General features: G+C 35.7%; 1 protein-coding gene across 1 annotated transcript in view; it reads left to right on the top strand.

Annotated features, from left to right (window-relative positions):
• LOC120332153 (uncharacterized) overlaps positions 1-14,892 on the top strand; it is a 48,166-nt gene extending 33,274 nt beyond the window's left edge. The window contains exons 8-16 of the mRNA XM_039399340.2: positions 1,658-1,729; positions 2,410-2,527; positions 2,934-3,151; positions 5,368-8,890; positions 9,596-9,755; positions 11,275-11,438; positions 11,896-11,997; positions 12,628-12,814; positions 13,954-14,892. Coding sequence (XP_039255274.2) covers positions 1,658-1,729; positions 2,410-2,527; positions 2,934-3,151; positions 5,368-8,890; positions 9,596-9,755; positions 11,275-11,438; positions 11,896-11,997; positions 12,628-12,814; positions 13,954-14,575 — 5,166 coding nt within the window. The 3' untranslated portion in view covers positions 14,576-14,892. The remainder of the gene's footprint in view (positions 1-1,657; positions 1,730-2,409; positions 2,528-2,933; positions 3,152-5,367; positions 8,891-9,595; positions 9,756-11,274; positions 11,439-11,895; positions 11,998-12,627; positions 12,815-13,953) is intronic.
• The last annotated feature ends 1,884 nt before the right edge of the window (positions 14,893-16,776 follow it).

Raw genomic sequence — 16,776 nt, 5'->3', positions numbered from 1 at the left:
AATTTTAAACTTGGCCATCTCTATTTCATGTATAATAAATGCAGAAATGTAATTCAAACTGTATCTTTTTTACATCTTACAATCCTGAACAAGGCTTTACACTAGAAAGAAGTTGTCGTTACTATCTTCCCACTCTCAGTCATGCTGACTTGGTGAATTACATGTTTATTTAGGTGATTTAACTTGATAATCTCAATAGTCTTTCATTCCAATTTTTATCTTAATGATCTGTAACTCTTGTCCTTCACCTAAATATATATATATATATATATGCGTACAATTTTTAACCCTTTTCTGCCTTGTTCTGTATTTGATACTTTCATCTAAATGCAATGGGGAGAAAGGGTTAGATTCAACCAGTAAGAAATGAAAGTTCAACTGTACAGAATCATGTTTGTTTTGTTTTTTACGTCATTTTCGCCATAATAATATATTCCAATTTGAATCCTAGTCCAATTCTCGTGATCAGAGATAGATCTATAAACAAGGTTGCGTGACATTGTATTATTGTTGTGTAATCTGCATTTTTGGAAGAAAAATTCTTTTATGAAATATTAATGACTAGTCATCAACATCACAAGATCATTTTAAGCTCTTTTTATACTTATTGTCGTTTTCTTTAATCTCGTGCGTAATTCAGATCTAAGATAGAGCCACATACATTAATATTTCAATATGTCAACCTCATGACATTTTCACATTTTTTTCTCAATACTTTTTTTCCTATGATTTATTGCGCAATTATCTTCCATTATAGGATTAATTTGCCCTCGATTGTGTGGTTTTCAAAATACTGCCTTCACGATATTGGCTTACAAGTCATTTTACGGTTCACAGACTCTAGTCTTTGTAAAAAAAATATGATCCAATTTAGTCTTTTACTGCCCGGTAAATGATGCTACTTTTTCTGTGAATTGTCAGCTTAATATCATGAAAATTGTTTCAAGATGGACGAGGGGTAATATAGCCATTATCTTGCAAATTTTAGCACTTTTTTGTGGCATAATTTGGGGTGTTGACAAAAATTATGCACAGCACACTGATTTTATAATGCCAGAAATACTTGAAGGCCATTTTTATATGACACATTTATAACCCATTCACTCTTCACAAGGCTCTGCCCAAGCTGTCACTTTTAGATGATGAGCTACTATAGTTTGAAAGGACTGGAGTTTTTCCAGGTCAGCATTGCCTTCTTAATTTATTACATTCTGGGTGAGGTGGTGGGCATGGGGTTTGAACCCACGTTTTTTACTTGTGCCTAAATCTTTGGAATATTTCAATTGTCACTTATGTCTGATATTGCTGGTCGGAACTTTGTTTCCGACGTTGATATCAAGTTGATGATTGCAATGGCTGAGTCGTTAGAGCCATGTTCATAGCAAATGCATATGAATATGTTCAAAAACAATTAACTGCACATTTAAGATCTTGCATTTCAATGTTTATTTTGTCTATATCTATCATCTGTTTTTTTCTAGGGCTAATAATAATTGGTTTGCACTTTGTTGAATTAGCGAGATTCTGCTCAGTTCAAACACTGTAACTCAAGTCTCATTAATGCTTTCAGGACTTAACCCTAAAGCCGTATTAAACTATGTAAATTAGTAAAAAATATTTGCTAAATATCAAATTAACACTAAATTTTGTATTTCAGGGAAAAGCAACAGCTTCTACTTCATCTCCACTTCCAATATTTAACTTGGATGAAACCATAGAAAAGGCTCAGGTACAAATTCTTAATAGATTTGTTTCATATACCGGTACCTATTTAATGTTTATTATAGATTAATAATAGATCAATTTCTAACAAGGCAGATGTATACTTTATTCCAGAAACGCGTTGAAAATATCTGGACGAAACGTAAATAAATGAAAGTTTGAGAACCACTACTATAGAGGTTCCTATATAACACAAAATTCATTTTTATTTGAATTGTGTATTAACAAACTCACTTTGTCATAATTTGGTGGTGGAGGACTAGTGGTTATTAATAAAGCGTTAGACTTTGCTATGATGGCATCACAGATTAAAATCTTGGGTTCAAATCCCATCCCCATCACTGTAGCCAGGATGTAAAGCGTTAGACTTAGCTATGATGGCGTCACAGATTAAAATCTTGGGTTCAAATCCCATCCCCACCACTGTAGCCAGGATGTAATACATTGGTCAGGCAATACCGGACAGAAAAGTTTTCCGGCTTTTCAAACTAATATTATCTTTTTACCTGGCAATGACTGCTTCCGCAGAGCCTTGTTCAGAGCAGCCATTGTAAAAAAAAACAATTGAAATTTGCAATCAATTTACACTGGCACAATGTTATATTTTGTTCATTATACTCTCACAGCTAACATATAGTTTCATAAAGTAAGTTTACATTTTACTAACAATTTAAAATATTATTACAGTCAAATGATGGACAAATAACAACTTCAGGTGGTGCTGATTTACCCGCAAATGTTTCTCATGTGCCTGCCAGTGATGCTAGCGATGATGAGACAGATTATCATGAAGATAGTGACACAGGTTGGTATCTTTAGTTGTTGCTTTTCATTGTTGGACACGTAGTGGACATAACGATCGTTTCAATATTATGTTGTTCGCTTTTCTCTTTGATTACTTGACCAATTGCTTTGAAATTTCCATTGGGTAAAGATTATATTTTTTGCTATGACAGCATCAAAATTATGTGGGCTACGTGTCCTTATATTTGAGCATAGCTCTCTTGTTATTAATATTTTGGTAGTTTTTGGCATTTTTGTAATAGATTTCTGATTTTTCATGCAAATGTTCTCAATAATTCGTAAGCACGATGGACTATTGGTTAAGATATCTATGGTTGCTTGCAGAGAGCCTCGTTTGGAGCGTATGGGAGAATGTATTATGCCATCAGATAAACACTTCTTTCTTTCAATTTTGATTTGATTTCCAGACATGGAAGACAATGCAACCATTGCAGCTTTCACAAATCAGAAAGGCGATTTAGTATCAGAAGATGTTTATGAAGCTGATACGATCGAGTTGACAAGTGGAAAAAGTTCTCAAGTCTCTGCTGATACTAATGATAAAAACAAGGATTCTGTGAAACTTAATATCGATAATATTTCTGATAGTGACACTGAAGATGAAGAAATGTCAATGATAAAAGATGTAAGAATTTGTTTTTCTTTTCATGAAAATGCAATGACGCTTAGCGCATCATTGTAAGCCTTAGGAACACACTTGCCATTACACTTTTGAGTACCCCATTGTGGGTTATTTGGCACAAATCTCACAGTGATAATTATGTGAGATAGAATTGCTGTACTTCTCATTGTTATGGTTCATGTAACACAAGTCAGTTACAGCTTTCTTCGCAATCAATTCCATGCTTCTGCAAGTGACTAGGTTGCTATTTCGGTATCCCCCTGAAATCTACATGAAACCGGTCTGGAGGCTGTGATTTGCCTGAAGATTAAGTCATCTTGTCGGCTTTCCCTTTACCTTGGGATAGATATGAAAATTATATCCTTATTATGGCTTGCATTGGAGTGTACCAGACGTCGCCAAAATCAATTCTTGCTATTAATTTTTGCATATAGTCGGCCTTTCATCAGTCTGCACTCTGCAGCATCATGTACATGAAAAATTTTAATACTGCATTGCAGGTGTATTCTAAATACACCTGGGGCAATACAGTATTTTTCTTTGTGTGGACTTGATGATGGAGGATGTTGAAGCCTGTAACTAACCATTGCTTACGTGAACCGTCCTATTATGGCTAGGTTACCAGCAAATTATTCGCACATATCTTTCAACAGAATTAGAACTTACACATATGGTAATCAAAGGTACAATTCCAAGCATTTTCCTAACAGTTGTGCAATGCGCCAGTAATCGAGCCTGTATGTACGGACATTCAAAATGTTGTTCAATATCAAAGTTATTTGCCATTACCTGCTTGTGCATTATTGTATACAATGAAAACTAGCCACGCATATGCCATGACCATAAAGTAGGCCTGCAAAACACACAGCCCGCTGGATACTTCTGTGCGGCCCGCGGTTGATTTGGAAGCACGCCACTTCTTGGGTCTAACAATCAAAGTCGGCATTGTTATGCAAGCGCGCCGCTACTCTGATCATAATCGAAATGTTTTGCACTAGTTTCAATAAATATCGATCTTTGTGTGAAATAGGTGTGCCCTTCGCGACCCCTAAAATTCGTCGCTCGACCCCTTCCCCCCCAAATTGGGAAACCCTGATTTAGATATCTCAGTATTCAGACTGAATCACGCTTAAAACAATATCTGTATACAATCTCACACCCATTAGTGCATATTAACAACCTATTGATAGCCTCATTATTTTTAACTAGCAGTTTATGAAACTGAAGTTTGTTTTTTGATTCAAATTTACAACTTAAAAAACAATTCCTTCATTTATGAATGGTGCAAAAATTCTTGCACAAAAGATTTTGCTATTTAAATTTCAAATAAATTGGAGCAGATTTTGTAGAAAAATGTAATTTAACAGTCAAAAAAGTGCAACATAAGGAATTTTCATTGCCACTAAACGGATTGTTTGTCTAGCCCAGGGCTACTTAACTATTTTCACCTCGTTTGGGAAAATTCAAAATTACCGGGGTCGGACATTATAGAAAATTTATTTCATTAAATAAACGAAACTTCAAATGCAATATTAAATTAAATAGAAGAGTAATGAATGGCTCGCAAATATGGACACAAATTGGTACCAGTACGACACACTGTGTAAGTATGTAAATGGTATCAAAAATCATCTAAAACTATAAAACGATGCTTATGCTGCCGAAATAAACAAGCAGATGCGGTCCAAATTAAATAGTCGAAAGGTTCGGACCGCGGTCCGCCAGTTGAGTAGCCCCGGTCCAGCCTACAGGGAAATATCCAATTATGGTAGATACGACTAAATAAATTGTCATACATATATTTGGGACGATTTTACAAAACTGAACCTGAGTAAAATATTTTTCTGCAGTCAGTTTATACTGCAACACGCAATATCTAATTCTAATAAAAAAGAAATATTGAAAATTAGGGGAAGGTTTTCAAGGTAGATGAACCACTAAATACATATTTGCCATCTCATATGCAAAAATACTGTACCTTGTTTTTTACTCAAGAAAATAAGATTCTCCATATTTTTAAGCTCCACAGTAATGAAAGTGTTTCATCAAATTTAACTGTTTCACAATATTATTTTGATTTGTGGTTCATCTTGTGAAATATGTATGTGGCAAAGTTTGCGGCCCACCGTGCCTCCAGATTTGCGGCCCTCGGGGTAATTTGAGTTGTGCAGGCCTGCCACAAAGCATTCATTTTTTATATGTTTATTTATTGTTTTCAGCTGGATACTCTTCAAACACAGATGTTCTCGATTCCATCTAACAAGAATAAGACATCTCCATGTCCCGAAATTGACATTCCTGGACCATCCTCTAAAGCAGAGAATCCAGCTGGTTCTACTCATTCCTCTGACACTGATGATGAAGCCATTTTATCTGTTAACTTGGATTCTCTTGCATCCGAAGGCATGGAGGAAGAAGCTGGAGGTGTTAAAGATGTTGAACAGGATAATATTGAATCGAATCATGATTCTTCTTCTCCAGTGATGCGTGATGCATTTGATGACTTATGCACCCAAGGATTCTCAGGAGGTGCATCACGGAATATGGAAGACACTTTAGGCATGATGGAAACACAAGGTTTTGGTGCCAATCTTGTTTCAGAGGAAGATGAGGATGCAGAAGATGAAGGAATGGTAGATTCTATGATCTTCAACATGGCTACACAAGCATTTCCAGGATGCATGAAAAGCCCTAAGTCTGCAACAAAATTATCTGCAAAGGAGCTAGATGTTCTAAAGCAGGAGCATATGCCAGATGTAGGAGATTCTATTATTCAAGATGTAGGAGAATCTACAATACCTTTAGAGGAAGATGAAAATATGGAAATTTCAACTAAAGATAGATTAGATGATTCTATACAACCTAACGATTCTTTATTGTTACAGAGCTCTACTATCAGTGCAGATGAAAACTCCGGATTTAGTGCGGCCGTTATTAAAAATGAACAGAGTGGTCTTTCGGAAGTTACAATAGACACAGAACCCTTCGATACCATACCCCTAGTTACTAAAGAAAAAAATAAACCGCAAAACGACAGCGATGATGTTACTCCACCTTTAGTTAGGTCAAATGAGACGACTGTGCATGCATCCATGTACACAGAGCTAACACTTGATCCTATATCGTCTGTGGATCAAGCAGATAGTAATGGAAATGAAAATCTGGTTAACCGCATTCTTAATGCATCTTCTAACAGAGAAAGCGTTGCATGTACTGCAACGACCAATGAAGCGAATCAGAAAATAAACAAGGAAAACAGTTATAATGGAGATACCATTGTTCCATCAACAAACGTTAAGGTTCCTGATTCTGAGAATGATGATTTTCTTATACCAAAGGAGAATTCAATACAGAATAATAATGAAGGCACCATATTACCTGATGCTACTTTGCAGATTAATCTCCCACCAAAGAAAGATGACTCTAACGGTGAGTCCGAAATACAATCAAGTTCTCATAAAGATCAATTGTTGGAAGAAGAGAATATTGATGACCAGGAAACACAAGTTTATGATTTTGATGATCTTGATGCCACTGAAAACGATGAAATTAAAGACGTTTCGCCTTCATATTTAGATAAAATAGAAGACAATGAATGCGAAACTCAGGTTTATGAAATGGATGTAGATATGTCTGAAAATATTGCCGCATCAACTTCTTCTGAGATAGGCCAACAAGGAACTAAAAGTACAGATTTGCAATCTTCTGAAGCTGAACCAGCAAATGTTCATTCCAATGTAAATTTACCTTCAAATGCTTCAAAAAAAGATACGAATAGCGATACCGATCACACAGTTTTCACGAGTGATCAGGATATTCAGGGCAATTCAAGAGATTTTTCTGATAGTGTGGTAATAGATGAGAATAAAAATGTTGTCAAAGAAAGTTTTCTTAAGCTAGATTATAAAGACGGAAGTACGAATGTAGAAGTTGAAAATTTGACTTCTTTATTGATCGAGGAACCTGTTGTTGACAAAAATCTGGTTCTACATGAAAGGAAAATGGATTCTGCTAACTGTCATAGTCAACAAGATAACGACGAAGCTATGGCTGCGACGCAGTCATATATTTGCCCTTCTAATTCTGTACTTGAAAAATTGTCATCAGTTCCCATTGTAATGAATAAAGAGGAATGTGAAAATGATATTACGCCGACACAATCTCATGCTATAATACAGACTACCAGCTTTGAATCAAAAAATTCAGAAAATTCTGAGGAAATTGAGCCGACTCCAACATACATTAAAAATAACCCATTTCAAAAAGATGAAATTACTGAAGAAAAAAACATAAATCTGCATCGTATAGTAAAACAAAATGATCAAATGGAAACCCAATCATATGTTTTACAACCATCATCTTACTCAGATGATATCAAAGAGGAATCACATTCTGAGCTCTACGATGTCTTACATGCTGTTGAGGATGTTGAAACAAAATCGGCAATTAAACCTGTCACCACTAATAATAAAACTAAACCCAAAATTAGCAGAAGAGAGAATTCTAGAAGTGCTTCATCGGCCTTGACAAGTGATGCTCCTATAGAACCTGTACGGAAATCGAGAAGGACTTCACGAAAAGATTACGCTAGTATAGCGAAAGGAAAAGAAGATAATACTGAAACATTGTCTTCTTTGAAAGAAGAAAAAAAGACAAAGAAATCTCTCAAATCTGATTCGAAAAAGAAAACTGAAATGAAGGCAACTGAAAAACCATCTACATCCATGACCGTTTCCGAAAACACTACGTTGACATCTGTTGAAGATGGCAGTTCAGTGAATCCAAAAACAAGAACTACCAGAAAGTCACAGTCTAAAAGAACGGAATCAAAAGAAAAAGATGAAGTGATATTGAACAATAATGAACCGGAAAATACTGAAAATAGAAAATACAGTAAGGATGCGATCAAATCAAAGACAGACTCAATTGAGCAACCGTCTCCATCTTTGCCAGTTTCTGGAAACACTGCATCGACTGAATTTACAGAAAGCAGCAGTTTTGTGGAACCTATGACAAGAACCACAAGAAAGTCACGTTCAAACACAATAAAATCAAAAGAAAATAATGATGTGATATTGAACAACAACTCAAATGAGCGACCATCAACATCTTTGCCAGTTTCTGAAAAGGCTGCATCGACTGAATTTACTGAAAGTAGCAGTTTTATTGAACCTAGGACAAGAACAACCAGAAATTCATGCTCCAAAATAAACGCCAAACGCAGCAATGAGGTGCTGTTGGAGGAAAGTATTGGAGGTGGCAAATTCAGTAAGAACTCGGAACTAGTTTCAATAGAAAAGCCATCTTCGTCCTTTTCAATTTCTGAAGATGCTGTTATGACCGAATTTACTGAAAGTAGCAGTTCTGCGAACCATAAAACTGGGCCTTCCAAAAAATCTTGTTTGGTTGTAACCGAAAAAATTGAAACTGTGGGGAACGAACCTAACCATAGTCTAACAAATGAAAATGCTGAAGTGAAGTCGAGTGTTGCAGACATTTCGACAAAAAGCAGTAGAAAAACAAGGAATAGTGAACAAAGAAATAAAGAAGATGAAATCAAAGAAAACATTAATGCCAATTTACCAACATCTTCAAAAGTCATTAAGGAAAAAACAACCCGGGCAACAAGAAATAAAAATAAAGTTGCTGGAGTAGTTTCAGAAAACAACATAGAGGATGAAAATGGCGACATACTTATAGAGGAGAAAGAGGCACCAGGATGTAGCAACATCAATGAAAAAGGTAATCACATACAAACTAATACTATATTATAGCAACGGGAATAAGTCTTACAGTTACACTCCATTCTGCATGACCATGGTGGTTACCAAGGGTCAATGCTTAGCCCAGTTTTACTCATTGTGTATATCTAGTTATTGTAGGATGATTGGAAATGGGAAAAAAACAGATTCCATTTTATAAACGGCGGAAATTTCAACTTATAACCAGTAGTGATTTGTTCATAATTAACAGTCAATTTATATCTCAACAATCACCCAGTCTGAGCCCAGGAAAGTTTACATTTAACTCCCAAACCTGAACAAAAGAGAATTTTTGGTTCTAACTCCCGGCTCTGGTTAATAAAAAATTTGATTGGTATGCAAGCCTTCTTTATTAGACTGTTAAGAACACTTGGTAAACTTGATGCTTATTTGACTTCTTTTATTACTTTGTGAGTCTGAAATTTTAATACCCAGCTCTGGGAAATTCAGAATTTTGAATATTGCCTCCTTTACGGTTGAAATTTAACATATCGTGTTGAAACATTGATTATACAATTTAGTCTTTAATTCAGTTTACTAGGCATTAAAATCTAATAGTTAATAAGCGGTGCACTTGCACAAATGATAACCCACAGTTTAGCCTTCAGTTCAATTTACAAAGCAAAATCTAATAGTTAAATGGTGCATGTGCGCAGATGGTAAATTCTATTTTTAAATATTTCAGATGCTTTTGAGGCTATAACAACAAAACAAACCAGAAATACAAGAGCTTCAAAAAGTCATCAAATAGTTGATGAAGTACCTAGCTCTTCTAATAGAAGAATAAGCGCAAGAGCAAAGAAAAAACAGGATGATGTAACTGTTAAACAAGAGTGTGTTACCAGGTAAATGTTATCTTGCTAGATCGATACAACATCTTGATACAACCTACCGGTATGTGTACTTTTTTGGCCTTGCATCTTAGACAGTGTAAGGTACAAGCCCCCAAATCGTGGGAGTGAATCAGGTAGAGTCATCTTAGTCAGGTCCAATACCTACTTAATTTTGAAGTTTGAGACACTGCATTCAATAAAAATACCGAATTCATAGTACATTTCCCAAATGAATTTCATTGACAATGATCAAACCAACGCTATTTTGAAAACTCAAACCAGGGTTCAATCATGTATTGACAACATTTTCATTTGCATCAACATGAGGCATTTTGGGTTACTGCTGCAACAAGCTTGTATGAATTTTCAAGTTCATTGGTGTGGTATATTGTATCTCATTGCATTTTTTGCTATTTGATTTACTTTCTGAAAATTGAATTTTGGGTATCTCTTTTGGCTATCGAGTCTGGTTTAAGTCATTTTGTTAACAAGACTCAAGTTTTCTGTGAGTGGTTTTAATTCTTATGATATAATAAGTAATATTCTTCAGAGGCACAACATTAACTGTATCACTGATAGAAACTTGATAACTAACCAAAACCCTTACTTACCATTGTAAATCAGTTTCTTTAAATAGTTGAAAGCTATATCAATAATGTGAAAGAAGGGTTAACTCAGGAGGTATTACAATATAATATGCCTATTTTAACTGCTAAACCATTACAAATTAAACTAGATGGTGAAGTCTTTCGCTTTAATATTTGTAGATCAAATCTTTCTATTCAACTCATTGCGGCTAAAGGAGTATTCTACTAATACCACCGTTGTGTGGTATTTACTCGACAAAGTACAAAGTTTTGCATTATTCATTTTGTTTATCTCTGCATAAGGTTTACCTATTTGTTTGTTTTTTGTTATGGATTATTTCCGAAGTATAGTTCGACTGTAGCTTCGAATTTTGGAATCAATATATAATCCTATGGAGAAAAAAGTCTCAATTTTTGTTATCAGTAACATTTCAAGGATCTATATAAGGAGTATTGTTGTATACAATAGCCATTCCAAGGACCGTAGTTCCCATATTTATGTACCATTGAGTAATACCTCTGGTGGGAAGCCAGAGCCATGGAGTTATGATATTTTGTTGCAGCTTGAACCAAGCTTACCATAAAACTGGAGCCAACTCTACCAGAAATGTTAGTGGCTTCAGTTCCTAAACATCTATTTCTTTTACATTTATATATTTTTTTTAATACTCCAAACAAATAATAAAATCCTTTTTAATTTATAATTTTTTTTTTCAATTTAATTTCTAATATTAGTTTGAAAGTTTCAGGAAAGATTCGTATATTGAAAAGTTGAATTTTAAAACTTGAAACTTCTATTTCATAGTTATGGGTCCAGCCTCTGCAAAACTGCATTTGTGCTGATGCACAAGTTAAACATCCTGGCAAATGAACCTTAAGCCTATGGCAACCAGATGCGTTTTTATAACTCAAGAATCAGAATACTATTTAATTTCTATATATAGCAATGTTACTGCTGAATCAACCACATCTTCAATAAATTTGCCTCCTGAACCTGCTGCATCTGCAAAACCTGTTGTTGGAAAAAGAAAACGTAGAAATGCTTCAATGTCTTCTAATTCATCTAACTCTACAACATCTTCAGCAAAAAGATCACAAAGAAGTTCTGGTTTGTTTTAAATATTTTGCAATTGATCAGCTCACAATTGAACTTTTTGAATTTGAACTTCTTTGACGTTTGTTTGCCTGGCAAAGTTTAGTTCACCTGAGATAGGGGGTTGAACCCATGAACCCATCCTCTTCCTGAACTTCAACCATCTAACAGGGAGACCATAAAGAAATGTAACCCACTTGACCCATGTTATTTGGAACATATTTTTTGCAAAGCGTACTAGATTACTCAAACTCTATGGTACAATCATACACAAAAAGAGTTTCAAGTTTTGAATAAAGTTTCTTCATTTCATAGAAGTAATCAAGAAATTTATGGTTTCTATTTTTTGGGTCACTTTATACTTCTTTCTTCCTATGTTGTTATTGCTATTCTGATTACTTGGTCTATGCTTGGTCTATCTCAAACATTTTAATCTTGCTTGGTCTATCTCAAACATTTTAATCTTTTTTAGCTAAAAAGGTGAAATCAGAAACGTCAGTGGATTCCGATCTTCAACATGCTGTTGCAATGGCTCTCAGACCTAAAAAATTAAAACCTAAAGTGATGTTTACAGGTTAGCTTCTGTCTCTTATCTAGATTTATTTACATTTAAGAATTGTTATTTCACTTGATTGAATTCTGTTTGATTAGTCATCAGAGCTATTTTTTCAGTATTACGCTTATTCACGCCAATGATATCTAACGATATGCGAGGACCTGTTTAATTGAACGACCAGAGTTTTTTCTGATTCAACACTGCCTACTCAGTTTATTACACCCTGAGTGAGGTGGAGGTCGTGGAATTTGAATCCGAGGTTAAGTCTCGCTTCAACTGATATGCTATTGCGCTCACAGGATCACATTATGTCATATTAGTGATTAGAACTATTAAAGTTGGAAGTACGAAAATGTCTGATGTTTTATTCCATCTTTTCAACAAGTAATTAAACAAGGTAATATAGGTAATATTATATATAAAATAAGTAATTTTCCTGCGGAAGGGAAGTCGTGGGAAACTAAGTTGGTTATCATTGACACTCAAGGATATTAGAATACGAGAACCAGTCCCAGATGATTGCCAGAATGTGTCTTTTTACTTTACTGAAAACACATTACATGGTTAAAAATATGGTTTTAATTTTCAGTCTTCTCTAATTGAAAACCTTTTTGCCAAATGTTATTTTCCTCATCTTTCGTTTGTCAGGTGTTTTGGACAATGTTGCAGAAGGCATTGTTGTCAGTCTCGGAGGAATTCTTGTCACAGATATCAGTGAATGTACCCACCTTGTTACAGATAAAATGAGAAGAACGATCAAATTTTTATGTGCTCTTACAAAAGGATTACATATTGTAACATTAGAATGGTTGAGATCATCTTCACAACAACAAAGGTAGACATTTTTTTATTTTAGCTATTTCTATTTTTAGAATAGGACAGGATTTTCATATTAATACCATAGGAGGGGAAAGGGGTTTAAACGTCGTAATCATATGGCGAAACACGGCCTCTCATCTGGTTACCAGTCCATATTGGGTATAGAATAGTTATTTGTTTCAGATGCATGGAAATAAGAAAGCCGTAAGCCCGTAACTGACCAGCATTTACTTGAACCTCATGCGACGGTGAAGAGTCCAGCAATCCTCTTGCACATAATAATTCCCTACAGGATTTGAATCAGTGCAGGGTAATCATAGGTGCAATGGCAAACGTATTCCCAACAGCGTAGCATGATGTGCCAACCTATTATTCCCACATTTCACTCACTCCTTCGCAAACTTGAAGTGAAATTAACCCCCATTCCATTATATTTTTTAATTTTGCCAAATATATTGACTCATGGAGCAAAGAAGGGACACCCTGAAGTATGCGCACCAAGATGGCGCACAACCTGAACTAAGGTTGTGTACCAGCTTATGGTTCAGGTTATGCGACATCTTGGTGCGCATACTTCAGGAGTACTCAAAAAAGATTGTGAGAAGGAATTTGAAAGCTCAGTTGCTGGTATAGACATCTAGATTGACTGTGTTGAATTAACATCACTACAGTTAAATCATGCATCAATACTAAGTTTTTATGACTCACAAATAGACAATCATCACTAGAGCAATGTATCATTTATAATGCGACAGTGAATAGTGTAATCGTAACAATGTTGCGATATGCAACAGTTATTTGGTAATGGTAATGAATAACTTGAATTTAAAAAACGGAAGCTCAAAGTTGTTATAAAATGTCATGATAACAGGAAATGTAGCGCAATAATGCCCGTTTCCAGTCATGAAGGGGTGTCAGGGACCAATAAACAGCCTACCAACTCTTGTTTTGCTACTAGCGAGCCTGTTCATGGGGCCTAATTTAACTTGCTGTGTAGTATGTTATCATGATTTTATATGTTTAAGGTTGAATATGATCAACAATATTTTGGCTAATCGGAGTCTTGTAACCTGTAGTTACTAGTTGTACTGTATCTTAAATGTGTTGAATTATTTGTATGAATCTAACTAGAATATTCAATTTTTATTCGTTTAGATTTCTACCTGAAGAAGATTTTGAATTGAAGGAAGATTTCCAACTGCCAAATGGTGAATTTTTGCAAGAAAAATACAAATTCAAGCTAGGAGAAACTTTAAATAAAGCAAGAGAGAGTGAATTCCCACTGTTTCATAATTTCAACGTTTTTGTGATGCGAAATGTGTCTCCACCACCCGATCAAATGCATCAAGTTTTATTATGTGCGGGGGCTAAAATCCTACCAAGAATGCCTTCGTCTGGCAGGGAAGAAATAACTCCGAATACAGTGATCATTGCGACACCCAGTGACAAAAAAGCATGTGCAAAAGCAGTGAAAGCAGGTTGCCGCGTCGTCACAAACGAATTTGTACTGACTGGCATTCTACGACACAGCGTCGAATTTGTAGAACACGAACTTTTCGATTCTTGCTCTAATCTGATTGTTGCAACTTCGACTATCGAGAACGAGATCTCTAATTACGCTGAATCAGACTCTAACTTTGAAACTATGATTTCACCAACTAATGGTGAGACATCGTCCAGAAATACTGGAGCAAGATCTAATGACCTTGAAAAATCATCATCTACTACCACAGGAAAAAGATCATCTCGAAGGTCAAAAAAGAAAACTTATTCGTGAGATCAAATGCTGTTGTGTTTTTGACTTCGTTTTAGCAATTTTATTGTATGTTTTCATCATCTTCTGCAAAAATGGATTTACCATTTTAGAAGCATTTTTCCAACGATATTTCCACATCTTTAAATGGCAATCATCCAATATTTTAAAAATTTTTGAATTCAGAAGTTAGCTTTAGTTTGTTCATTTCTTCCACTATTTTTAATCCTTTTTTTCAACTCACCATTACTCTGTTTATATGGGCCAAATGCACTGCATCTTAACACAATAACACTGCCAATAGCTTTGTACATATTTTTCAATAAATATTTCATTTGTTATTTAGCGGCCTCAACACAGCTATTCGATAGAGGGGAGAGTGGATAAAGCCTCTTAAATCGTGTTTTAACAAGGCGTTCTTCGTTGGTTCCGTTACCAGCGCTGCTGGTCGTGTACCGCAATAGATTACCACTTAACTAATGTGGATTTTGCTAGTAAATGTAGCTGCAACCGACAAGTGGTTGTTACCTTAACCACCCTGCATCGTCGACGACTGGTACTACTCTCGCGCCGCGCATAATCGTCCGCTTAAGGCTTTGAACCAGGGGTAGTGCGCTTGAATTACCAGAATCCGATTGGTCACACGAACTGCGAACAAAGCTCTTTAGAAGAACTGAGCTAAGCCATTGCTTTCTGTCATGAGGTCTACCGTAATCGTGGGTGCGGTACCGTATTGGTCATTGTTGTATCTGAACATGTTAGCAAAGTTGTTAAGCGTAGGAATACAGATGTATGTAAATTTTCAATCGCTGCTAATGAACTTCTCGTTAGACGCCACTCTGCCATATGGACAGCTTGTTTAAATCTTTAGACAGATTCATGCGATGTGATGGCAGGTGTGTGCCGAACTTGAAGTGCGACCCGCCAATCGACGAACAGGATATGTTATATATATTATGTTACGATATATCGACGGTTGCAATCAAAATTCCAGCAGCATTCACATTTTTATTAAGTTATCATTTTTATTTACTCCCTCGAGTGATCCATATTCAGCGTCCGCACGGCCACAAAAATTCCCCACTCTCGTTACTTTTGCAGGTGATATTCCCCAATTATACCGAATTCCTAAGTTTTGCCAGCTTTGTTTACGTTTCCGGGTTTTATCCGTCTGTAAACAACTTCTGTATTTTCATTATGACGCATTTGGTAAAATAAAATTTTTTATTGCTTCGAGTGTATACTACTATACTGTATCTATTATCTACCCACGTAACACGGAAGTTGCATAGGCATACGTACTCGCTGCGTACAGGTTGCCCCGTGCATGAAGAAACAACGCATTTCTATTTTAAAGTTCACTATATATACTGGTGTCGACTAGTTTGTACTGGGCTAAGCAGTTAACACTCGTTTGGCCCATGGTGGACTAAAATTTTAATTTTAAAGTGTTGGCCAACGCAGAAATGTTCTATAATCTGAACAGCATTTCAAAAAGTAATCAGCTTTATAAGAGAAAGCGATGTGGTTAGAAACATTTCTGGCAAGACTAGCCGTTAGAACAGGTTCAAAACGGTTTTCATAGATAGAGCGGGACAGGATTTTCTAACCGTCCGTTTGCGTAACTGCGTTGGCCCGGTATTTTTTATTGGTAGGTATACCGTTCGGAATACCGATAAACCAGTCTAAGCGACACCGTTTCCTGAACTATTAAATTCGGTATTTCATATCTATGTATGGTCGGAGGATAAAGAGATATAGCCTAATTATACGGCGGATCACTGCCTCTCTGTTAGCTTCAAAAAGTTCAGAAGTTATCTCGCCCATAGTTTTGTTATTCCAATCGCAATGAGTGTTCCGCGAGCATCGATTTCCTTGTTTATGTCCACAACAATGACCAATCGTCAATAAGTCAACGATGACATAACAATTGCAATTTGTGCAGCCGCTCAAACACTTCTTTCGCTCAGACAGATATTTAGAAATGTTTTTAAACTTTGTCTCGTTTTCAATGTTTTGCGTGTTATTTATCAATTTTCAGTTGTGTTCCCGAAAAATGGCTAAAGTAAAATACTCTCAATTGTCATTATATGTAGTTGCAACAATCGAGAATTGATCCACAAACGTTGCAATAGACAAGCATAAAATCAGCCGCATGTGATAAATGCAACCCAGTTTGTAATCGCCGACTCTCCAGAACACTCTCAACATAAACGTCGAAAATT

The sequence above is a fragment of the Styela clava genome, chromosome 13 (genome assembly GCF_964204865.1).
Source record: "Styela clava chromosome 13, kaStyClav1.hap1.2, whole genome shotgun sequence".
Taxonomy (NCBI): Eukaryota; Metazoa; Chordata; class Ascidiacea; order Stolidobranchia; family Styelidae; genus Styela; species Styela clava.
Note: the sequence above shows the minus strand (reverse complement) of the source record. Positions and strands in the feature narration are given on the sequence as shown.